This window comes from Nuphar pumila, chromosome 2, assembly GCF_984573655.1.
Source record: "Nuphar pumila chromosome 2, dmNupPumi1.hap1.1, whole genome shotgun sequence".
Lineage (NCBI taxonomy): Eukaryota > Viridiplantae > Streptophyta > Magnoliopsida > Nymphaeales > Nymphaeaceae > Nuphar > Nuphar pumila.
Genome location: NC_143250.1, coordinates 31,398,704 through 31,425,831, shown reverse-complemented (window position 1 = coordinate 31,425,831; position 27,128 = coordinate 31,398,704). Strand labels below are relative to the sequence as shown.

General features: G+C 36.5%; 1 protein-coding gene across 2 annotated transcripts in view; it reads left to right on the top strand.

Moving 5' to 3' along the window:
* Positions 1–26,769, top strand: part of LOC149845167 (chromo domain-containing protein LHP1-like) — a 51,765-nt gene extending 24,996 nt beyond the window's left edge. For both annotated transcript variants that reach the window (XM_089995568.1, XM_089995569.1), the window contains one exon: positions 26,422–26,769. In XM_089995568.1, coding sequence (XP_089851694.1) covers positions 26,422–26,434 — 13 coding nt within the window. In that variant the 3' untranslated portion in view covers positions 26,435–26,769. The remainder of the gene's footprint in view (positions 1–26,421) is intronic.
* Positions 26,770–27,128: the final 359 nt, after the last annotated feature.

Genomic DNA, 27,128 nt, shown 5'->3' with positions numbered 1-27,128 from the left:
AATATTTGCCTCTTTCAAGTTAAGTAATTCGAGTGGGTGAGTTTCTCAGAAATAAGTTGACCAAGGAAGCTAGATGGAAGGGAAGGAGAATTCATGAAGGGAATAAGAATAAATGGAATTGAAGAACGAGAAATATATCAACAAGACAGTCCCACAAGTTAGAGAAACAATCGGTGTTCATGACCCTTTTTTTTTAGGAACGGGTCACTGCTTCTCGAATACCTTTAGTGGACTGCACAATTAGTACTGGTCAGAAGCTCCACAGATTATCACAAACTCCAAAATATAACGTCAGGTTGGACAAAATTGGGTATACGAGTTTGAAACCCAATAGATGTTGTAAGATGAGAGTTCCGATGTGAAGAGTCAGAACTGATGTTAATGCAAGGTAGATGCACCAATCAGATCTGATGCACCAATCAGATCCAGAAGCAACGATGAAGGGGTAAAAGATTTTTTTTTTTGTGTTTGCAATGGAAAGACACGAACTCAGACCTGGAACATAAGATGAATCTCTCGAGTTACTTTCTGGAATCGGATTCACGCCCTTGAACTGAAATCAGATGCGATCCCGCTCTGATACCATGTAAGATTGTGCCCAACGTCGTTGGGTTGGTGCAAAGAAGGGAGAAGACGCCTGTGAGAGAGAGGGAGGCTGCGGCAATGAGTGGTACGATCCTCAACAACAGGATCGTGCCCTATATGTTATACTTATATTAAAATTAGATTGGGTCTGGATATTACATTATGTTACATTAGATCCAGACCCAATACAAACAATAGAATAAATACATGGATTTCGGATCCAGATCCAAACCCATAATAGGTATAATGATACAACGATCCAGTCAGTCTTAATAGCATGAACTGTGATACTTGATTGACAAAATAAACAATGTCAGGACGAGTAAAGGTAAGATATTGAAGCATACCAACTACACTTCGATATCTTGTAGGATCTGGGTACAAATCTCTATCCTGTGAACTAAGTTTTTGATGTAAGACACTCTGTGTAGACAAAGGTTTGCAATCTTGCATACCGAATTTCTTCAATAAATCTAGTGTGTATTTATGTTGTGTCAGTGTCAGGCAACCCTCCTCCCTGTCTACCTCGACTCCAAGGAAATAACGCAAACCTCCTAAGTCTTTCATCTTAAACCTTTGACTTAAGAGTCTCTTTATTTCTTCAATGTAGTTCATCGAGTTCCCTGTGACAATAATGTCATCAACGTATATCAACAACAAGGTGGTGATGTTTTTACCCTTGAATATAAACAATGAGTGATCCAAGAGAGATCGACAAAACTCAGGTTTCTGTATTTCTAAGGAGAAACTTTTAAACCACGAGCGTGAGGCCTGCTTTAAACCATATGTGGCTCTTTTTAGTCTGCATACATGTGTGCTTGGGTCTCCCTCAGCATATCCTGAAGGTTGTTCCATGTAAACTTCTTCCTTCAAGTCTCCATGAAGGAATGCATTTTTGACATCTAACTGACTCAATGTCCTTTCATGTTTGGCAGCTAAAGACAATATAATTCTTATTGTCCTCATTTTAACCACGGGACTAAAGGTTTCATCATAATTCTGGCCATATGCTTGTGTAAACCCCTTTGCAACAAGTCTTGCTTTGTATCGTTCTATGGTGCCATCGGGTTTGCATTTAATTTTATAAACCCACTTGGAATCAACAACATTTTTGTTAGGAGGTCTGGAAACAATGTCTGACATTCATGAAGGGCTTCCACTTCTTCATTCATGGCCTCAATCCATTTATTTGATTTCATTGCTTGATGAAACCCCACGGGTTCATCATGCTTATCAACCTGAGATAAAAAGAGTTGAAGATCCATGGAAAAATTATTGTAACTGACCCACCTGTCAATAGGATGTCTGATTCTATTTGAACTCCTCAAGTTTCTAGCAGACACATAAGTGTCTGGTTCAAGGTGAGAAACAGGAGGAGCACCTTTTTCTCTTCGCACATACACATACCCTTTGAATTTATCAATTTGATGAGATTGTGGGTCTGTCCCTCCTTCAGCATATGAAGCTCCACTGACCTGGTAAGCATGCTTGATTTGAGTCAATGTCATTTCGGTCAGCCGACTGTGTTTCCTGAGTGCACTGGGATGAACAATCACCATAAACACTTGCAAATAATTCTGCATTCATCCATGGATGATAAACTTCTTCTTTGGGAATTCTTTGACATGTATCAAAAGATGCATTTCCAAAATTATTCTCATCAAACACAACATTCCTAGAGATTTTAACACGTTTAGTCATGGGATCATAACACTGATACCCTTTGTAATCATCGGCATATCCCACGAATCTACACTTGGAAGCCTTTGGTTGAAATTTATTTCTGAGAGAATCATCAATATGAACATAGCAAGTGCATCCAAATACACGCAGAGCATCATAATTAGGCTGAATGCCGAAAAGAGAAAAATATGGTGTACTATTTTGTAAAACTATAATGGGCAAACGATTTATAATATAGACTGCAGAATGGAATGCCTCTGTCCACAAACCAATGGGAAGATTGCTATCATGCTCATGGCCATTTCAACAATATGTCTATGCTTTCTCTCAGCAATCCCATTTTGTTGTGGCTCATGTGGACAAGACACTCTACGCTTTATTCCATTACTTTGGAGAAAATCAATAAAATCCTTCGATATATACTCACCACCTCCATCACAGTGAAAATGCATGATATTGGTAGAGAAATGGTTTTGAACAAAGGCATGAAAGTTACGAAATATGTGAAAGTTTCAGACTTGTGTTTCATAAAGAATATCCAAGTATAACAAGAATAACTGTCAATAAAGATGAGATGATATCTGCTGCTAGAATAAGAACAGACGGGTGCAGGACCCCAAACATCAGAATAAACAATTTCAAAAGGTCTTGAAGCTCTTTTATTTATAGAATCAAAAGGAAGAACATGACTCTTACGCATTTGACAACTGGAGCACTTTTTATTGTTTTCCTCAGGAGTTAAACTTGATTTAAGTATTAATTTACTTGATACAAGTTTCTCAAGAAAAGAATGATTGCAGTGACCAAGATGATCATGCCAAAGACTTGGCTTATGACATTTAGAAAGGCTAAAAGCAGACTCAAGACCTGACACATATAATTTAGATTGAAAAGACTTGGACTTCAATAAGGGCTTCAAGACGGAACTTGTATGCGCAAATGGATCTTCCTTGAAGATATACATATTTTCTTTTCGCTCCCCTTCAGCGAATGTCTCCCTCGTTTGAAGATCCTTGACATACACAAAAGAGGGAGTGAATTCAACATAAGAATGTATATCATCAACAAGTTTAGACACAGAAATAATGTTTTTTTTATGTTAGGAGCATGAATGACATTTGACAAATTGTGAGATGATGTGGATAAAGGAATGATTGCATCACCAATGTGAGAAATATGATGGTGAAATCCATCTCCAGTAACAATACTATTTTTACCAAAGTAAGGAACAGAGCTCGAGAGCTTACCAACATCCCCCGTAACATGGGTCGCTGCTCCTGAATCAACATACCATCATCCTTGATCATTCTGCTTCAAATGCAACCCAAACAATGTTGCCAACAAAAGTTGTTTTACCTCCCCATCAATTTTGGTAACATTATCTTCCTTATTGCTTTCAGTGTTTTGCAACTTTCCTTTATTTTGAGGATTAAACCAGCAATTTGCTTTAACATGTCCCTTTTTATTGCATAGGTAGCATGTCGGGACAACTCTTTGATTTTGGTTCCTCGCATTGGAGTTGAACGGCATATTGGGTGTGGGAAGCAAACCTGGACCGACAAATCTACCACGACCTCTTCCTCCTTTGAAGCTATTTCCTCCACGACCACGACCAAAGGAGAACCCAGTAGCTAAAACATCTTGGGAGTCAGATTGAGCACCAGAATCTTCAGCAATGCCTTTCAACGACATTTCGTATTGAAGGAGTTTTGCTCGAAGGTCCTCAAACGTGGGAAGCATAGCAATGATGTCACCAATACATGAAAATCTGGGCCCAAACCATTCAATGTCTGTTGTACATTATCCTTGTCTGGCACTTCACATCCAATAATGGCAAGTTGATCTGTAATAGTCTTCACCTTATTCAAATAGTCCATAATAGATAGATTGCCTTTCTTGAGAAGCTGAAATTCACGCTTGAGGAACAAAACTCTGGCTTCAAATATTTGGGAATATGTCCGTGTCAACTGGTTCCACAATTCCATCGTTGTATAGTCATCGAGAATAACAACTAGTACTTCCTGAGACAGGGTAGATGTAATATAGGCAATTAATGCCTGGTCTTTTCTCATCCAAGAAACATAATCTGAGCTTCGAACAAGCTTAGTAGATGCAACACCTAGTGCGTCTGTTTCCTCCTTTGCGATGAACTCCGGTGGGGTTGGAATTGATCCATCCAGGTGACCAAAGAGATCTTGACTCCGGATAAAAGGAACTATTTGTCTCTTCCAGGTCAGGAAATTGGAATTATTTAATTTCTCATAGACAAGTTGATTAAGGAAGTTTGATGACAAACCAAACTGGTTTAAAGAAAGGAGCAATGAAATAGCTAATCAAACTTGGAAATAATGTGACTGTTTAAAAACAGTCCAAAAGTGAACTGGTTGTAACAAATTTTTTTTAACAGATGTTAGATCACGAGAAAATTCAAGTAATCAATACAATATGCATGAATCAAGTCACCTGAACATGCCGTGTTCGATTAGCGTTAATTGGCAAAAGAGAACGTGATTCCAAAATCATGATAAAGGTGTTTACAGACTGATTAAGAATCAGTTTTGAGATGAGAGAACCAGAAAACAGAATCTAAGAAAAAAAAAGGTTTATCTTGGAATACGATAACAATTTCAGAAGGGAACTCTATTCGAGAAGATAACGATTCAAGAAATCAAGATGAGAAAGGATGTGTCACGATTCAAGAAGGTACCGATTCAAGAAAATGACTCAAGATGGAAATACAATAGGTTTTAGAAACTTGTGAACAAACATTAAGAAAAACACATGTTTCAGTCTTTTAGATGGAAACACAAAAACTTTTTCAAGAAGAGATGGCGGCAAGGAGAAGAGATCGTATTTTTTTTGTTTGAGGAAATACGATAACATAGAAGAAATAGTGGGGGAAGGATGTTTTCCTGACTGAAATCAAAAGATCTCTTTGTTCATACCTTTTTGGAAGCAATACTGAGCCCTAGACCCAACCTTGCTTTGATATCATGTTAGAACTTGAGTTCTGGTGCTGATCTGCAATGAGGAGAAAGTAAGAAGAAAAGATAACAGAAGAAGAAAACGTTGAAGTAGAGGAATGAGACACAGAGAGGCTTTGGGCTGCAAGGGTTCACACTTGAATTAATTCAGCGTGACCTGATGATACATTATATTTAACTATTAGGTTACAAGTAATTTTATCATGGACATATCTGTCCTACAACAAAACATAGAATTACATGCGTGTCTCTAGTAAACACGTCAAACACGCAGTTCTGAGTTCGGGTCTGGATTAGATCCAAACCGAACCCAGACTGAATTCATGACACTTAATAGTTATGAGTGACTTTTATGATTGTGTTGAAAAATTGGTTTCTGATGCAAATGTTTGGTTGAAAATTACAACACAAGTCGATGCATTTAAAAAGACAAAGGGGTTGTTTGGTAGAGAGACAACTATTACAACAAGAAAATTAAGAAGTCCTGGTAAGTTTGTAATTATGTTGTTTGTTAATTATGACATTCTTAATGTTTTTATCAATTTTGTATTGTTTTATTTGAATGCAGCTGATTGGTGGAGTTCATTTGGGCACGAAAATCCTAAGTTGATGAATTTTGCAATTCGAATTCTAAGTTTGACATGCAGTGCATCGGGCTGTGAGATGAACTGGAGTACTTTCTCATTGGTTTGTGACTTTGTATTTTATTTTTGAAATACATTTTTATAAGTGTAATTATCTTATAATTGATTATCAATTATTTGAAATTATAAGTGCATACAAAACGGAGAAATAGACTTGAACAAGAGAAGATGAATGCATTGGTTTTCGTAATGTACAATATGAAATTGGTTACATCATATAGAGTCAGACGATGAGTGGATTGTGGAGAAGGAAGATCCAGTGTTGCCTAGTGATCCCAATTGGTTGGAGGATTCATGGTTGGATCCGAACTTCGACATAAATGCCATTGAGCATGTGCTTATTGAAAAAGTTACTTCACCTCATGATTCAGAAACTAATTCTAGGCAAGACAGGTCTTTAAGAGATCAAGGTAAAGCTAAATTCCTTTTACCTTGCTATGAATATAAATATATATTTTTAATTACATAAAATAAGTATTTAATACATGATTTTTTATTGTAGGAAAAAGAAAAGCAAAAGAAGTGACCGAGGATATGGAGGAAAAAAGTGCAAATGATGAAGAGTCACATAATGAAGATGAAGGAGAACCTATTTATATGGATTCCTCAGATGATGACATTGAAGACTTTAGATATTGATGATGACAAGACACAAGAAGAGCCTAGGCCCTAATTCATATCATAGACTTATGACCATTTATATGTTTTATTAGGTCTTTCAATTGCAATTGTGAATGTTAACACTCTTATTTTGAAGAGTTTTGAACAAATATATTAACATTTGGTTGTTAATGCTAACATGCATTTTCTAATTATGACATTGTATTGTTAATGCTAAGATGCATTTCGTTGTTAATGTTAATTTTTTATTTAATGAATGCCCATGTTTTATTTTTTAGATACTTACATAGATCAAGTTGTTGCATTAATGTTACTTTTACATGTTAATCTCATATTTTTTCAGTATTTATTTGAGATTTTTTATTTCCTGTTGGTTGTTGCTTCATCAATAAAGATTTTTTTATTTTTTTATAATTTTAAATATTTTTTATAGTTTTTTTAAGTTAATTTTTTTTGAGGCTTACGCTTTACGCCTCGCCTCAGATTTTGGTGGAGCGCCTCGCTACGCCTCAACACTTTTCACAACACTGGTGCAAAGATTGTATACTTGGCAAAATGAAATCTATGCCTTTTCCAAATAGAACTTTTATCTCTAAAAGACCTTTTGAGTTAGTGCATTCAGATGTTTGGGGTCCTCCGGTTATATCGAAAAGAGGTTATTCATATTATGTGACATTTATAGATGGTTTTACTAAATATGTATGAGTCTACTTTGTCAATTTAAAATTCGATGTATTTTTCTTTTTTAAAGAATTTCATATGATATTCAAAAATCAATTTCAAAGCAACATTTTCATACTTAGATCCGATTCGGGTGAAGAATATTTGTCAAATGAATTTGCTATCAACGGTCTTGTCCTAGAACTCCCCAACAAAATGAGCTAGCGGAAAGAAAACATAGACATATTTTAGAAACCGCTAAGACCCTTCTTATTGTTAAAATATATAAATATACATGTATTGTAACTTGTAACTGAAATACCTAGCAAGGGTATTTCAGTCTTTTCACTGTAATAGGTGTCAGCCCATTAGGGGTTGAAAACCCTTTTTCACCTTTTTATTTTTTGTTTTTTATAATTTTTTGTTTTTGACTGTTGGGCCAACTCCAATATAGCTGTTGGAGCTGCTCTAAACCGGTCATATTCCGTTGGGAGCAGCCCAACAGCCATATTGGCTGCCCCCTTTAGCCTCTTGTATTATAAATAGGCCTCATGGCCTTTGTATTATTTCATCTCTTTCTCAAGAGAGTTTTGTATGCAATATACTTTCTCATTTGACCCTTGTGTGGGCGGTGTGATTATTCAATCAAGTGTTACCACTTGATTGAGGTGTGTGTTCTTGCATATTCATTGGATTCGATCTACTTCATTACATGGTATCAAAGCTTGGGTGTTCCAAAAGCCATTTTTAGAGAAGATCGTGAGCTTGGCAAAATACAACAAATCACGAATTGTTGCATCGGGAAGCGAACCACTTCGAAAAAAAAAGTCTTGTATTTTCTTCCTCGTTCTCTCTTTCTCTCTCTATCCACTTGTTGTAAATGGAGAATGAGAGGGAGGTAATAGTCCCCATTCCCATACGCTTAAATGACACAAACTATGTGATGTGGGCATCTATAGTAAAACATAAAATATGGGAAAAGGGACTTTGGGGATTGGTTGATGGCACCGAAAAGGAGCCTAAACCCATTCTTACAAAAATCGAGAATGGAAAAGAAGTTGCGCTTCAAGGAGAGGAAATGGCTAAAGCCGTTTCCGACTATGAGAAAAGATGGAAGGAATGAAGGATGGGTCATTCCAAAATTATTGGATGACTCATCAATAGTGTGAACATCCACAAGTGTTCTAGTTTGGCGAAGTTTGACTTCGCTAGTGATGCATGGAAATACCTTAAAGACATGTATAGTCTTAAGGATATCGCACATATATGTAACGTCCAAAACAAAGTAAGGACCATGACTCAAGAAGAGATGATCATAAGGGAATACTACAATGCTCTCTCTCTCCTTTGGGATAAATTGACTCTTCTTGAACCAAAGTGGCATTGCCCGCAAGATGTTGAACTCTGCGAAAATCAAATCAAAGCGGAGCATTTCTATCAATTCATAAATGGTCTTAGGCCCGAATTTGAAGGAACTAAATTCGCTCTTCTTCATAGAGGAGGGGTCCCTTCCATAGTTGAAACTCTTGAAGAATTAACGATGAAAGAAAATAGATTGCAAAAAGTCATCCACTTCTAAAGATGAAGAATCCGTGCTTGCTATGTCAAAGCCCGGAAATTATACCAAGAGTGTAAACCACCTCATTTTTTAAGAAATAAGAATGATAGAAATCCCAACAACTATGAAAGAGATGTGATCATGATTTTAAAAGGAGTGAAAAAATTATTTGTTATCATTGTTATGAACCGGGACACATCAAACCTTTTTGTCTCAAAAGAAAGGAGGATCATAAAAAAGACAAAAGAGTGACTTCTGTTGAAAGGAGTGAAATGGACGACTTCAAATGCATCGACTCGCTCTCTTTAGCTCAACTAATGGAGGCACTACAACCTATGCTTAAAGCTCAAGCTACTTCTTATTCGGAAGCGGCCATATCTACAAGTGACAGCCATGGTAAGACCTCTTGGATCCTTGACTCTAGTGCTTCATTTCATATGACCCCTAATGAGTCTATATTGACCGAATGCAAGTTTAATCCAAATGATTCTTGTGTTTCAACTGCCGATGGCACATCTTTGAAAATTAAAAGTTTTGGTATTTATCAAAAAACACATATCTTTCGCATACCAAACATTAGAGTAGTACCAAAATTAAATTTAAATCTTTTATCAGTTTCTCAAATTGCGGATTATGGTTACAAAATAGTTTTTTCATCAAATGATTGTCTAATACAAGATCTCCAGTCCGAAAAGCCGATTGGGCGAGGCCATAAAAGATGAGATCTCTATGTCATGGACAATCTTAAATTACCAAAACATTTTTTTTGTAATTTTGTGGAAAAGAAAGATATAAAAATTTAGCACAAAAGACTAGGCCACCCTAGTGTGATCAAATTACAATTGTTTTCATTTCTTTCAAATCGTAAAGAGAAAAATTTTGTATGTGAAGATTGCATTCTTGGCAAAATGAAGTCTTTACCTTTTGTACCAAGACACCTTATAACTAAGAATCCATTTGAATTAGTGCATTCAGATGTATGGGGATCGACTCCGGTCGTGTCCAAAGGAGGTACTTCCTATTATGTTGTGTTTGTAGACGATTATAGTAGACACTCTTGGATATTCTTTCTAAAACACAAATCAGAAGTACTTGATTATTTTAAAAAATTGCATAGTTATATAAAAAATAAATTTAAAACCAATATTCAGATCTTTAGAACTGATTCTGGGGGAGAATTTGTGTCAAAAGAGTTTGAAAATTATCTTGACCTAAATGGGATTGTTCATTAAAAATCGTGTTCATAGACTCCTCAACAAAATGGACTTGCCGAAAGAAAGCACAGACACATTATTGAGACCACTAGAACACTTCTAGTATCTAGAAATGTTCCAAAAGATTTTTGTGCCAAAGCCGTCTTTATGGCGATCTATTTGATAAATAGAATGCCTTCAAAAAATATTAACCTATTGAAAAACTTTGTAAAATGTATCCTGATTACAAAAGGTTAAGGGTCTTCGGATGCAAGTGTTTTGTTCTTACCAACAAGAATGATAAACTCTCTCCTAAAGCAATTCCTTGTGTGTTTTTAGGCTATGCCGAAAACCAAAAATGATATAGGTGTTATGACATTGAAAGAAACAAATTGTATGTTTCTCGAAATGGTACATTCCTTGAAAATGAAAACGGTTTTAGCAAAGAAAAAATCGAAGAGAGTTGTGATTATTCGTTCCTCTTTGACCTAGTCAATGATAAGTGTGAAAATATTCATGAAAGTGAAGATATGCATGAGGCAAATAAGAATGTGAGAATAAATCTTGATGATATAGACTTATCTCACAATAATTTACAAACCTATGCTCGACGTACCGAAGGTCACCCACCATGTACCCTAGAAAGATACTCTCAAAATCAAGAAGAAGATTCTTCTAACCTTAGAAAATCTATAAGAATTTCAAAAGCTCCTAGTAGATTTGTATCGTATAATTCTTTTGAATCAAGGTATAGATCGTGTCTAATGGCCATTCACTCGTATTTTGAACCTCAATCATATCATGAGGCTAAACATCATCAAGAATGGGTTAAGGCCATGAACGATGAGTTAGAAGCATTAGAAAGAGCAAAAACTTGGAAAATCCAAACATTACCTAAACGAAGAAAAACTATAGGATGCAGATGAGTATACAAGGTAAAAACCAAGTACGATGGAACATTAGAAAGATATAAAGCTAGGTTAGTGGCCAAATGATACAATCAAGAATATGGGATAGACTATGATGAGACGTTTGCCCCAGTCGCTCGAATGACCACTGTTAGAACTCTCATTGCTATAACATCGATTGGGAAATGACCTATATTTCAAATGGATGTTAAAAATGCAATTTTAAATGGTAATATAGATGAAGAGGTGTACATGAATCCTTCATCAGGCTTGACTTTAGCACATGAAAAAACTCTTCGGTTACGTAAGGCCTTATATGGCTTGAAACAAGCCCTCAAAGCTTGGTATGATAGGTTTAGTAATGTGATGACACAACTTTATTTTAAATCTTACTTTACTGACACTGCATTGTTTGTTAAGTCTTCTAATGCAGGAATGATGATCCTACTTCTTTACGTAGATGATATGATAATCACATGAGATGATAAGCAAGAAGTTAACCATATCAAAGATGTGCTTAAAGCCAACTTTGATATGACAAATATTGGTTTTTTACGATACTTTTTTAGAATAGAAGTTGCTTACTCACATCGTGGTTATTTTTTGTCACAGACTAAATACGCAACGGTGAACATTGAAAGATCAGGACTCTCGGATGAAAAATTGGTCGATACTCTGGAAGTCATAAATGCTAAAATGAAGAAAGATGATGGAGAGCTCTTGCAAGATCCAACACCCTACAAACAAATGATTAGGGCTTTGTCTTGTCTTTCTATTACCCGTTCTGATATATCTCATGCTATTCATTCTGCTAGTCAATTTCAGCATGCTCTTACTATAGTGCATATGAGCGCTGTAATGAGAATTGTTAGATATATTAAAAAATCTGTTAATCTTGGCTTGTTTTTATCCTCCTCCTCACTAGAAGTCATTGCATATTCTGATTCTGATTTGGGAGGGGATGTCAATGATAGACGCTCAACCACTGGGTTATGTGTATTTGTAGGTGACTCCCTAATTTCATGGCGATGCAAAAAGCAACAGAAGGTGTCACTCTCCTCCACTGAAGCTGAGTATCGTGCTATGGCGACAACTACGGTTGAGTGAGTGTGTCTAAGACAACTTTTCGAAGACTTGGGGGTTCATATTGCAGAACCTTCAAGATTATGTTGTGATAACAAGAGCGTTGCATACGTTGCAAGCAATCATACATTTCATGAGAGGACAAAACACATTGAGATGGATTGCCACTACGTTCGTGAAGAATTTTTGAGAAAGACCATCACATTGCCCTATGTTTCGTTTGAATATCAAGTAGCAGACTTCTTCACCAAAGCACTTCCGTATCCAAGATTTCACTTCTTACTTGGCAAACTCTCGATTGTTCCACCATGAGTTTGAGGGGGAGTGTTAAAATATATAAATATACATGTATTGTAACTGAAATACCCATCAAGGGTATTTCAGTCTTTTCACTGTAATAGGTGTCATCCCATTAGGGACTGACAACCCTTTTTCACCTTTTTATTTTTTGTTTTTTATAATTTTTTGTTTTTGACTGTTGGGCCAGCTCCAATATAGCTGTTGGAGCTGCTCCCAATAGTCATAAATATGATCGTTGGGAGCAGCCCAACAGCCATATTGGCTGCCCCCTTTAGCCTCTTGTATTATAAATAGGCCTCATGGCCTTTGTATTATTTCATCTCTTTTTCAAGAGAGTTTTGTATGCAATATACTTTCTCATTTGACCCTTGTGTGGGTGGTGTGATTATTCAATCAAGTGTTCCCACTTGATTGAGGTGTGTGTTCTTGCATATTCATCGGATTCGATCCACTTTATTATACTTATTTCTAAGGATATTCCAAAATCTTTTTGGGTCGAAGCCGTTTTAACTTCAACATATTTAATAAATCGAATGCTATCATCATCCTTGCAAAACATTCTCCTTGTGAAAAGTTATTTAGAATGTTACTAGACTTCAAAAGATTACAGATTTTTGGTTGTAAATGTTTTGTACTCCTACACAAAAGAGATAAATTATCCCCAAAAGTCATTGAATGTGTTTTCATTGGATATGGAGAAAGTCAAAAGGGATATAGATGTTTAGACTTCAAAAACAACAAACTTTATGTTTCTAAAGATGTGACTTTATTAGAAAATAAGAATTGATTTTGATAAAAGAAATAAAAAAAGGAAGTAGACCATGACTTTTTATTTGATCTTGCTCCTAGAAATGATAATTATAACGAGTCTTTGAATAATGATAATCATCCTGGTAGTGAGTATAGAACCTTGTAATAGTTATACTAAGGATAGTGATATAGTAGATGAGAGATCTACTAAAGATATGTGTTTATACCCGGTGTGAGGAAAGTAACCCTCAAAATGCTTTAGTAAAGTATTCTTCTCTAGAAGAAGAATCTTTAAATAAAAATTTAGAGATTGACCATAATTCTTCTATAGAAGAATCTGGCCTTAGAAGATCTAGTCATCCTTCCATTCCACCTAATATGTTTGTGTCTTATGACTCCTTGTCCCCATACTGTAGGGCATGCTTAATAACATTACACTCTTATCATGAACCATCTAATTATAATGAAGCTAAAACTTCTCTTATTGGAATGAAGCTATGAATGTGAAATTAGATGCTCTTATGAAAGCCAAAACATGGGAAATAACTACTTTACTTTTAGAAAAGAAAACCATAGATTGTAGATGCGTGTTTAAGGTTAAAACCAAGAGTGATGAAAGTCTAAAGAGATATAAAGCAAGGTTAGTTGCCAAAGGCTATTCTCAAGAATACAGGATTGAATATGAAAAAATATTTGCCCCAATAGCTAGGATGACTAGTGTTAGAACCTTAATAAGCTTTCATAAAAAAATGACCTATCTATCAACTAGACGTCAAAAATGTTTTTCTTTATGGAGCATTAAATGAGAAAGTTTATATGGATCCCCTACCGGGCTTTGGTATTGACAAAGGAAAAATTCTTAGATTAAAAAAGACGTTATATGGTCTCAAACAGACTCCTAAAGCCTAGTATGATAGATTTAATAGTGTTATGATTCATTTGGGTTTTCATTCTTGTTATATTGACACAACTCTTTTTGTTAAAAGTGCAGATACCAATGTTGTTATTCTTTTGCTAGATGTGGATGACGTGATAATAACAAAAAATAATGAATAAGGAGTTAATGAAATTAAAAATGTTTTAAAAAAATTGATATGTTTGACTTGAGATTTTAAAGGTATTTTTTAGGTATTGAAGTCGCCTACTCTCCAGTGGGCTATATTCTTTCTCAGATGAAACTTTCCTTGTGATAATTGTGCTAAGTTTGGGATTACAAATGACAAGAAAGTGGAGACACCTAAAGTTGTCAATGCAAAGCTGAGACTTGAAGATGAGACACTTTTAACAATCACCAGACCAAACATAGCTCATGTTGTTCACTCTGCCTGTCAGTTTCAACATGCTCCAACCACTGTACTGCGTTGCGGATTATGAGGTATATAAAGAATTCTATAAATAAAGGGTTTTTCTTATCCTCATCTTTATATTTGCTTGCTTATACTGATGCTGATTGGGGAGGAAATTCGAATGATAGGGTTTCAACCATTGTTTTTTATGTTTTTCTAGGGGATTCCTTGATTTTGTGTAGGTGCAAGAAGCAACAAAAGGTGTCAGTATCATCTATTAAAGCTGAATATAGGGCTATGGCTACAACTATGAAACTTGTATGACTAAAGAATCTTCTTAGAGATATGAAAATAGACATCTTTAGACCTTTGGAAATGTGTTGCGACAACAAGAGTGTCATCTACATTGCCTTTCATGAGCGCACCAATCATATCGAAATGGATTGCCATTATGTACGAGATGAATATTTGAAAGGGGTTATCGAGCTTCCATATGTTATTTCTAAGTATCAACTTGTTTACTTCTTCACCAAATCTCTTGTTGCACCTCGTTTCATATTCTTACTTCACAAACTTTCAGTGTATACACTGTAAGTTTGAGGAGGGGTGTTAAAATATGTATATATTTATATATATATAAATAAATAAATGAATAAATTATATATATATTATTTATTTATGTATTTATTTATATATATCTATAAATAAATAATATATATATATATATATATTATGCCCAACATGGGCATTTTGATCATTTCACATTATGTAACTAGGTTAGTTCTATAGTAGTAGGTTAGTTAGAATAGTTTTTCTTTTTCTTATTTTTGTAATTTAATTGGCCATTAGGAGCTCTATGGGAATTACCCATAGAGCCGTTGGGATTGCTCCCAACTGTGGCGAACGCTCCCGCTCAAAATCCGACCTGTTTTTTTTATATTTAAAAGGAGTATGGAAAGCAATTGAATGAAACTTGGTTTCGATTTCAAGAGAAAACATTCTCAACTCTAAACCGAACTCAAGATTCAAAACCAACTAATCATTTTCTTTTCATTCAAAGGAAAGTTCATCCATATATTGTCCATCTACAAAATCTTATGAACTACAAATATTCATTTACAAAATGTCAAAATTCAAAACACATGAAAGTCCTTAATTTAAAGAAGAACAAAGCAGAAGAACATAATTAAGGATTTGATTAAAAGATTTTTAACACAAAGTTTTGTAAACAGGAACACAATAGAAGAACTATTTCTAGAAAGGTTCCTTTGAATCCCGATTGAAAGAAAATTCATTCACATTTAAGAATTCATTGTACAGTGGAATTTAAAATATTTCATTAATGTATTTCGAAAGTTCACATATAAAAACTTAGGTGAACTACAAGTAACCTTTTACAAAATCTTCCACATCAGATAATAACAAAGACAATCTCAATCACACAAAAGGGACAAGTCTCATATCACGTACTACCCATCATATTCATATCACAAAATCCACTCAGGAGTAGACTCTCCCAAGCATAGGAGTCGACTCTCCTGGTTCACGAGTCGACCCTCGGGCCAAACTATGCTAAAAACACATGTTTGAGTCAACTCCTCTCTCTACTTCCCACATCCCTGCATGGCCTGAGCTCAACCGCCACAAAGCTTGCCTGATGGAGGAGCTGAACTGCCGACCCTGTCGTGTCCCTCTTAGCCTCCTGCTCTACCGTCTCCCCCTTCTCTACAAGCACTGGCAACTGCCTCTCAGCTCGTGGAGGGCCGCGAGGAGTCGTCTTGCTTGAGATCGTCTGTGCTAACCTCTCCCTCACCCTCCTTTCTGCCGCCTTCTGCACCCGCACCTCCTCCCTTTGCGCCAACATCAACAACCACCTCCCCGCGAAAATCGGCCATCAGCGCTCCCATCGCTGGCTGAGGCCACCCGCTGGCTGAAAAAGACTCGCAGGGTGTCGCCCTGTGCTAGCTCTGTAATGAGATATGCGAAAATACAAAGAGTGCTATAAGCACTTACAATGTCCTACAATGAACAAACAAAAGAGACAATAGCCAAGTTCACAAAGGGACAACACAACACAAAAAATAAATGTCTCTTTATTGAAAGAGAGAGAGCTCTCAAGAATGCATATTACAAAGGGGTTCACCTCTATTTATACAAGAAGAAGAAAGAAAGGGAGGCCACAAGGGCCTCAAAAGGTGCGCCAAAAAGGGGCTCCCATAGAGTCGTTGGGAGCCCCCAACGATTCTATGGTGGGCCCCTTTTATGTGGCATAAAATATGAAAATAAAAAACAAAATTAAAATAAATAAAGAAAATAAAAAGAGGAAAAAAACAAGTACCCATATCAGGTATTGTATGAAATGACCATAATACCCCTATCGGGTATTATGGTGTATATATATATATACATATAATGATAAATATATTTTAACAAGCACCACCCCCTCTCTCAGCCTCTACTACTGCCTGCCGTCATTGTCAGAGATGTGCGATCCGTCTTGCTCGATAGCCTGCCGGACGAAGCCTGCCCCACCCCTCCTTCCTCTCTTCAGTTTCTCGTAGAACCAGGCAAGGCCGTCAAGGGTTTGGCCACCGACTGGACCCTATCCGATGACCACTTGCCGGACAGGGTAGGCTGTCGCGAGCCACTCTCGCCTACAAGATTCTTCTCACCATTACCAGACAGAGGGTTCACCCCTTCATAACGAGGGTTGACAGTGGTGGATGCTCGTCCCACCATCCTTCTCATATCGGCAGTGCAGAACCCCACCAGTTGGGTGGTCACTGCTGGGGGAAATCCGGTCTATCATTCGCCGACTGGATCTTGCCGGCTGCCACCCCTCCAACCGGCCAATGGGGCAGCCAGTAGGAATGCACATGAGCCAGGCTTAGACTTGCTTAGCTCGACTCAGATAAAAAAACTAGATGTTCAAGCTTGAGCCGAGCTTGAACAACTTTTGTCCAAACTCGGCTCGAGCCAAGCTTGAACAACTTTTGTCCAAACTCGGCTCGAGCCAAGCATTTTTATTAAAAAATTTTTTGAACTGCAATGGAAACAGCGAGTTTCGAACTACCCACCTCCTCCGTGGATGGTTAACACCTTACCCGTCTGAGCAAGGCTGCTTGCTGTGTCAAATTTGCAAATATAAAATATACATATACTATATTTTGTGCATTATATAACTACACAAACTGAGCTTAATCAGGCTAATCGAGCTCAACCGAGCTTGATTGCCCGATCAAGCTCGGCTCGTTTATGTGTACCAAGCTTGAGCTTGTTTTCAAGCTTGGCTCGTTTATCTACCTGAACGAGTTCGAGCCGAGCTTAAATGAATTGAACTTGAGCCGAGCCCGATTTAGCTCGGCTCGTTGTGCATCCCTAGCGGTTGGTGTTTGGGAGAAACAAGCGGTGGGAAGTAGCCCCACCGCCTTTCCTCATGAGGGTGGGAGACCACCCGATGCGTGGGTGGTTGGATCTGGTTCGATTCATTACCGGTTCGATCCCCTTCCATCCGGTTCAGACCCTCCCAAGTTTGGTTTAACCTGGTTCTTGGATTCATCACCTTATTTCAGCGGGTCATAACCTAATCCAACTTCAACCATGGCCAAATTCACCTCGAATAGACCCGTTTTCTGCCTCAAACCCATCAAATCCGACCTACCCCTACCTATCCAGGCTCTAACTCAATCTATGGTCCAAAATTAGGCATTACCTTAACCCCACCTAGTTCATATCCAAACCAAGATCGGGCCCGTACTTTACATGTCCCAAGACCCAATCTCATCAAGGCATGTGGGAAAACCACACACTTAGTGTTTGACCCCGGATGTCACAAGGATCGGTTGCGGTAGCAATTTTCAGAGAGCTCTCGCCTTGAGGACAAGGCGAGTTTGAGAGGGGTGTATTGTTACGAACTGTCCCAGATTTGACCCCGAGAAGCCATTTTGGATCTAGATCCACCTAAGAGACCCAGTCTGACAAGGACCGGAGGTCTCTCCTATTTGGATTCTTATTTTTGGTCTTTTACTTCTTTTAGGACTTTTAGATAGACTCTATAAATAAATGTTATTGTTGATCAATTATGAATGAAATTAGTGATTTGTTTTTTTTTTGTTCTCTCTGTGATTGAGCCCTAGTCCTAGAGGTAACACCTTTTCTCCATCTCATCTTTCACGTTTTCCTTAGCAACAACTTACCTAGAGGGATCAATATTCTCTCTTTACCCTGCTGTTGGCCATATTTGACGCAAAGCCTAGTCACATCGAGAACAAATTTCTCTCTTTCTCAGCCTTTCCCTACGCCAAAGCCTTCTTGAGGTCGGATTTCTATCATTTTTTGGTGGGGGAGAGGTAAAGGTCATTTTGACCCTATTTTCACATTCAAAGCTTGATATACACTTTTTCTTAATGTTTTTGGATCAAACCACCCAAAAAATTTGCGGATTTGCCTAAAATCAAGTCCTAGAGATTGTTTTTTGCCAGATATGCTCGAAACCAACCTTGGGAAAGTGTTTTTGAATAAATTTTTCCTCAAAACGAGCCCTAAGGATGTGTTTTGTATGAGATCTACATGGTATGAGCTTGAAAGTTTATGCAAGGATCTTCGATTTTTAGGGTGAACAAGGGTCTTAAAACTCAAAAACATGAGATAAAAGGTTGAATCTACCTTTTCTTAAGGTGTTTTTGCTATATACATATTGGGGAAAGGATTGCTTGAAGAGATCTAGCTTGGGTGCATTGTTCCTCGATGTATGACAGGAATTGGTTGGTTAACTGATGCAAGCACCGCAAGAATGATATTCTTGGAGTTTTTTTTTTAATGAAGCACCATTTGGTTGGCACTTAACAAAATGTTGTGCCATGCATCTCTAGAAGGTTGTTAAAAGTTGTGACGTGGCAGATGAATGAGCTGTTTCAGGAGAATCAGAGAAAGAAAATAAAAAAAACAAAAGGAAGCAACAGAAATTGGAGGTTGGAACATATCACAACCATAGATGAAGTGCTTCTTGATGAGTATGGGACCTTTGAGGTGAATGGCTGTGTTGGAGCAAGTGTCGGTGTCCTGAAGAGGAAGATGTGCAAATTCTTCAGCTATAGGGGCAAGGTCATGGTTATAACTGTTAATAGTGGCACTCGGCAGTGTACCACTTCCTACCACTAGGGAGAGGAGTAGCTTCAGAAAGAGGGTTTATGAGCCAGGGCACGGGATTGATAATTATTTCCGGCTTAAGACGACCTCATGTACCTAATCTAATACATATATTTCCATGGCTTATAAACAAATGATCAGACATACATACTTAGTAGTTGGGTACTTCTTTTATGATGCTTGCATGCTATACAATGCAACAAATTCTTTTAACTTTCAGGCTATGGCTGATGCCATTACCAACATAGGGCCTGGTTCTAAGATGTCTTAATCACACATTGACTGGCAAAATTCTGAATCAAGTAGTATGGTGAGCTCAAAGAGTCTTAGAAGACTACAAGTTGCAACATTGTGGCAGATGGATGGACGGACAACAGAGAAAGAAATTTGGTAAACTTTTCAGTCTTTTGCCCAAAGGAAATCAAGTTTGAAAGGTCTATCAATATGTTAGACAAAAGACAACAGATGAACTGGCCAATATATTTTCGGAGGTGATAGAGGAGGTTGGGCCCTCCAATGTTGTGTAGTTCATCATTGAGAATGCAGCAAACTCCAAGGTTGTTATGAGGATGGTCTAAGATCACTATAAGAATTTTGTTTGTTGCTTATGTGCAAAAACATTGTACGGATCTTATGTTTGGCGGCATTGAAGAGATGGATGAAATTTCTTATGTGATTGAGACATGCAAGAAGTTCACAAAATTCATCTACAATCATACATGGATACTAAAGATGATGATGATGAGGTTCTCCAATGAAGTTAAGTCATATGTCTTGCATTGACAAGGTTTTCCACTATGTCACATGGGTGCGGGGATGCGGCACTTCCAAAAAACCCGGGTGCGGGGGTGCGACAAAAAAAAATATATAAAAAAAAAAAAAAAATATATATATATATATATATATATATATAGACTTATAACCAGTTTTTTTTTGCTGGTGTGTTTGTTTGAAGACTTGTTACCCACGTTCTGCTTGTTGTGTACTTTGGCGCAACGGGACAAAATTGATGAACCGAAAGGATTGGCAATCTGATCGACCCAGCCTGCTGGGTTCTGCTAACTGTCATGATTCAATCATGTCTGAAACTCCCTGGTCTTCACGAAAAAAAATATAAGCGAAAGGTTTGATGTGGTTTGTTGGAGAGAGAGTCTTCACGAGGCCTACGGCTCCACCACCACTTCCACGCCATTGCCTAGGGTTCTTCAAATTTCATTTTATATACAGTTGCACACAGATCTCCGGTCTGGACTCTGGATGACAGCTAAAAGGAATTTATTGGATTTGACATGTGGAAAAGAGAGGTCTACACCAGGCTACGGCTAGAGCACCCATCTCGTCAGGAGAAAAGTGAATACTAATAGCCACCAAGGCTACCACCACCATTATCATTTATTATGGAGAGAGAAAATCCTTGACGAAGAAAGATCTGGATGGTTGAAGGATAAAGACTTCAAAAGGCTCTTGAATTTTTTTGGTTTTAATTTTTGAGGAAGATGGATCATCATTTCCAAGTTAACAGTATGTTTTCCAACACTGTGAATTCATTGTTTGGAGGCAGGAATAGCATGGGATGCCAACAAAGCTCGTTAGATGTTGTGGACACAAGTGCCCCTTTATAAAACAAGAGCAGCAGCAGCAAGCAGGCATCCACGCTTCGGCTGTTCTGTCCTTTCATTCTCTCATCACTACCTGCACCTGCAGGGATCCGGCAAGGGGTGGGGAGAGGTGAAGAATCTGGAAGTCCTCGTCAGGGAATAGGAAACTCTAAAGAGACTTTAGTTATCAAGGCCAAAATCAAAATCCAGCAAGGGGCGGGTCCCGCTGCGCGGTCAGCTGTCAGCAGATTTTTTTTTTAAAAATTCCGCAGCCCATTTCATAGGGAAAAATTAAAAATAAAAAAATCAAAAAAATTGGACTAAAATGACCCTGGGTGCGGTCAACTCACCCAGGGTCGGGTTGACCGCACCTGGTGCCGCACCCGTATCGCGTCGCGTCGACGCGGGTGCGGCACCTGTATGGCTGAATCCCTGTAACATAGGTTTTCCACAAATGTTTTGATAGTTTAGAGCATGGTGTTGCATCAAAATGCATTGAAGCAGATGTTTGCATCAATTATATTTTAAAAAAAAGAATTGGAAATGAGTTAAGAGAATTGGTGTTCTTTTCAGAGTTTTGGCAGGAGTGCGATATATTTTTGAAGATGACAGCTCCTTGTAAAATTGTTGAGAGAAGTGGACAGTGACGAGAGGCTAGCGATGCTCTACTTATATAATGATATAGACTATGCTACATGGACTCTTCAGTGCAACACGGGTGTTGGTGCGTCAAGAGAAGTTGGGTGCGGTCAGCTCACACCTAACTATTTTAGTTCAATATTGGACTTGATCAACTTTGACCAAGCCCAAAAATTGTCCAAGTTTAAGAAAACCTTAAAACTTATAACATATAGTTATATATTAGTAATTATATAACATTAAAAGATTGTTAGGTCATTTATATAATTGTAAATGCATTATATATATGAATTGAGGAGATGCCATAGGCGCTGCTATGACCCGATTAACATTGATAATGTGGACAGAATAGATGAACGGGTGTAAGAAGAGCTGAGCATCCTCGATGATGCTAACTAGAGGCAACTGAAAGGTGAAGGCCAATTTGTAGGCTGAGTTTGAGGAGGAAGAAAATGATTATGAGCTGCAGAAGAAGGGAGAAAATGATTTTGAAGGAAGATCGTTTATTTTTTATTGTTTTCATTATGATTGAATTTTTTTAGGTAGAGTTACATGTCTTTTTTTTGTTATTGGAGTGATTAATCGGTGAATTCATGGGTTGTTTAGTGTTGTTGATGTATACACAATTTAGACTAGTTTCTGACTTAATGTAATTGTTCTCGTAATTATTTTGTGTAACATTCACAAATTTTCTGAAATTTTTAAATAAATTTTTTTTTTATAAATGAGGTGACAACGGTTATTTAAGTGTATTATATTTAAATATCAATTATTTATCGATTATATTTAAATTGGCATTATTTTATTAATTAAATTAATTGGCAATCACTTATTGATTGTATTTAATCGATATTTACTTGTCAAATAATAGTGAGTTGGCATTTCAAATTAACATTCGTAATTCAAATTAGATTTAATACCCATTTGGAATCCATGGATCCATATTGGACTTGGATCCCCTTATGGATCCATATAGGGGTCGAAATTGAGGAAGAACCCACTAGAGCATTCTAGTGGGGTGAGGTGACAAAGAAATAGGAAAGAAAAGGGAATGAAATTAGAAATTTTAAAGTCCAAGATCCCTTGCAAGTGGGGAATATTCTTGGCCATGTGGCTAAGTGGGCACATGGGCTCCTCCCTCCCTCTTAGTCGACACCCTCTCTCTCTCTCTTATTTAAAAAGAAAAGGATAAAAAAAGACCCTAGCCACCCTACATCTCCCTCCATTTGGCTATAAATAGCCTCACTCCCCTCCCTATCCCTTCACTACTATTTTTCATTTTGTTGCTCTCTCTCTCTCTCCTCTCTTTGGATGCCTTGGAGTGAAGAAGCTCTTATCTTTCTTAATTTTGGGAGTGGCCTCTAATTAGGTTCTCCCTAAATCTACAAATTTGAGAGCTTAAAATGTGAAGGAGGTTAACATCTTTTGGGTTTTACCTAAAAGCTTCCAACAAGGTAGGGAATCCTATGCTCTATGGTAATTGTAGGAAATCTAACATACTAGTTGTTTGTTATTTCAATGCTCATATGTATATTGCCTATATTGATTTCTTTGCATAACATGTTTTGTTTATGTTATATGCATACTTACCTTGTAAATTTTTAATATTTCAATGTTGAATATCAATTGCCCATATCGATTTTGGCTAATATGTGTTTATTATGCCATTATCAACTTTTGGCTTAACATGTTAATGATTATGTAAATTTCATTTTCCTCTATGCTTTATGGATTCATGCCCATATCGATTTTGGCTAATATGTGTTTATTAGACCATATTGATTTTTGGCTTAACATGTTAATGATTATGTTTGTAAATTTCATTTTCCTCTTTGCTTTATGGATTCATTTCCATATCGATTTTGGCTAATATGTGTTTATTAGACCATATAGATATTTGTCTTAACATGTTAATGATTATGTATGTAAATTTCATTTCTTCTATGCTTTATGGATTCATGCCCATATCAATTTTGGCTAAATATGTGTTTATTAGACCATATCGTTTTTTGGCTTAACATGATAATGCTTATGTATGTAAATTTCATTTCCTCTCTGCTTTATGGATTCATGCTCATATTGATTTTGGCTAATGTGTTTATTATGCCATATCCATTTTTGGCTTAACATGTTATGCATGATCAGTTATGTATATCAAGCTTGGGTTAAATGCCTATATGCATATGCATAATCGGTTATGCTTATCAATTTTAATTAAATTGATGAAATGCTTATACATGATTGGTTATGCATATCAAGTCTGGCTTAAATGCCTATATGCTTATGCATGATCGGTTGCGCATATCAATTCTAATTAAATTGATTATGTGCTTTTCATATCAATTTCATTAAAATTGCTTAAGCATGATTAGTTAAGCATATCAAGCTTGACTTAATTAAATGCCTAAATGCTTATTCATGATGGGTTATGATATGAATTTTAGTTAAATTGCCTGTAAATGATTATGCATTCTTGGATATGCATATCGATTTTTGGCTTAATGCCTAAATGCTTAATTGATTATGCATACCAAGTTTGACTTATGCATACCAATTGCCTATATGATTATGCATGATTGGTTGTATATCAAATTTGGTTCAAATGCTTAAATGCTTATACATGATTGGTTATGCTTATCAAATTTGGCTTAAATGCTTATGCATGATGGGTCTTGCATACCAATTTTATTTAAATTGCCTATATGCTTATGCATGATTGGTTATGTATATCAATGTTGGCTCAAATGCCTAAATGCTTATGCATGATGGGTTATGCTTATCAATTTTAGTTAAATTGCCTATATACTTATTCGTGCATGGATATGCATATCGATTTTTGGCTTAATGCCTAAATGATTTTGCATAATTAATTATTCATATCAAGTTTGGCTTATTTATGATTGATTATACATATCAAGTTTTGCTTAAGTGCCTATATGTTTATGCATGATTAGTTAGGCACATCAAGCTTGGCTTAATTAAATGCCTATAAGCTTATACATGTCTAATTTCGTTTAAATTGCCTATATGCTTATGCATGCTTAAGTTGATGTAAATTTTGGCTTAGAGTTGTGATGTTTTGAATGGCCAATATACATGCTTGAGTTTATGACAACTTTGGCTTAGAGTTGGGATGTTTTAAATTACTAATATGCATGCTTAAGTTTATGACAACCTTAGATTAAGAATTGTGATGTTTTAAACGGACAATATACATGTTTAGGCATATTGAGTATACACTTATCAACTTGAAGAAAAAAAAAGTTAAATGTGCATGCTTATGCCTCTTGAATAGGCACATATTAACTTTGGCTTAAAGAAAGAATGAGTTAATATGCATGCTTATGCCTATTGAATAGGCACATATCAACGTTGGCTTAAAGAAAGAATGGGTTAATCTGTATGCTTATGCCATTTGAATAGGTACATATTAACCTTGGCTTAAAAAATGATTATAGTATGATTATGATTATGCATTTGTCAACTTTGGCTTATGACATGAATTGTGTTGATTGGAAAATGCCTATGAAACTTCCAAATAAAAAAAAATGACTATGGAAACATAAAGGAGGGAAATGCCTAATGATTTTACAAATCTAAAAAGATCCCACACATACTTATGAATTAAAAACCATTTGAAAGGACCATGTGTATGATATAATGTCTATCATAAACATAGACTATGCGTGGATTCAAAATTGAATCATGATATGGAGCATGTTCTTATATGCTCTCATGAAAGGATCAAGTACCATATGATAATATTACTTGTGGTTTCATGACATGCAATAGATGCCTACACTATTTGGCTGCTCATATTGAAGCTTGTGCTGTACTTTAAGGTTATGTGAATATGTGATATGTGACCTAATTATATGTTGCTCTTGAATGAGTTAGGGTTGATAAGAACTCAAGAAATGCGAATAATGCACCATTCATAATAATACATGTATACATAAACTAAGGGATCCATCTTCACAAGTGAAGATGCTCAATGGTTAGAGGCACCAGAGCATACTCAATGGGTTAGGGATATAAATAATGAACAATGTATATACTCATAATGGTTTGGTTAGTGTGCGTGTGACCTATTGGGAGTATGCACACTTGGTGAAATATACACATTTTAATAAAGAGGTCATAGTAACCCATTTAGATTTATGGTCTACCTTGGAGAGGGTAGGTGGTACAACCCCGAGTGATACCATTGTTAAAAATGTTAAGTGAGTATTGCTGAATCGCGGCTCACTTGGTCTCTAGTCCTTGGGAGGTTGGAGATCAGAAACTACCAAAGTTTGTCCTAGGTGGTGGATTCCCACAACTACTGCAGTTAGTTCAGGATGCATCCTAGTTATTATCGCCTTTACGGGGTGTTCTCCTAGACAAGCTCCACCCATTTAAAAATCTGATTCAGTAAGTCACTTGAGAAAATTAAAATACATGGCATAATAAACATCTCTTATAGTCTCCTCTGTCTCGATGATTTCTCACGCGTATCCGATGGGAGTAGTAATAAAGAGAAACAAAGACCTTATTCAATATCAGTTTTTTTTTTGCTAAATTAAAATCATGCTCTAATAATGCAAACACTTTTAATTTGCACATCTTAAGGTTACTACATGTTATTAATATCTACCTTGCATAAACTTGTATTGCATAAACTTGTATCTGCTATGATAAAGCTAGGGTTATGTATGTTTTGGTTATCTACAATTATTGTAGGGTTATGATTAACCTATCAGACTTGATGAGTCTTAACCCTTCTACTTTATCATTTGTAGGAATCATTTGTAGGAGATGACTAGAAGTTGCAGGTGATGACAGGATGGCTTGATGGAGTCCTGACACCACATTTTATCTTTTTCGTTCTTGACCTCATTTGATATTTTGGAAATATGAACCTTGATGTTTAATAAGTTTTAATTCAATTAGAGTTTGAAATGAATTGTATTTGGACTAGGAATTTTCTGTTTAACTCCATGTGTGTGAGTTGGACCCAAGTATGATAAATTTTGGATCCGAATAGTTAAGGTTGAATGGTTGCCTGTAACCCCCCAAGATTGGCTAACTTAGATCACGCGAATATTTTCCGCTGTGTTATTGCTTGAATTGAAAGATCGTTTATCAAATTTTTTTCCAAGTTTTCAAAGTTAGAAATTTTGAGGCGTTACATTTTGTCTTGCTGTTGTTTATCATGTTGTACTTGTGTATATATTTATGTCTAATTGATGTTCTAGTAGCTTTAGTGCTTAAGTTTCTTTTTTCTATATTTTCAAATTCTTTATTTAAAAAATTTGAAGTCTTTTTGAGTGTCTTTCAATATGATATGATAAGATACCAAACGCTAAGCCTGTATTATTGAACCTTCCATTATGGGTTCTGTGCTTTTTACAACATTAACATGGTCAACGTGGCATCTCTTGACCCATAACGGGATGTCCAAGACTCCAAACCAAATCCGTGGTTTCTTGTTATAGAAAAAAAGCAA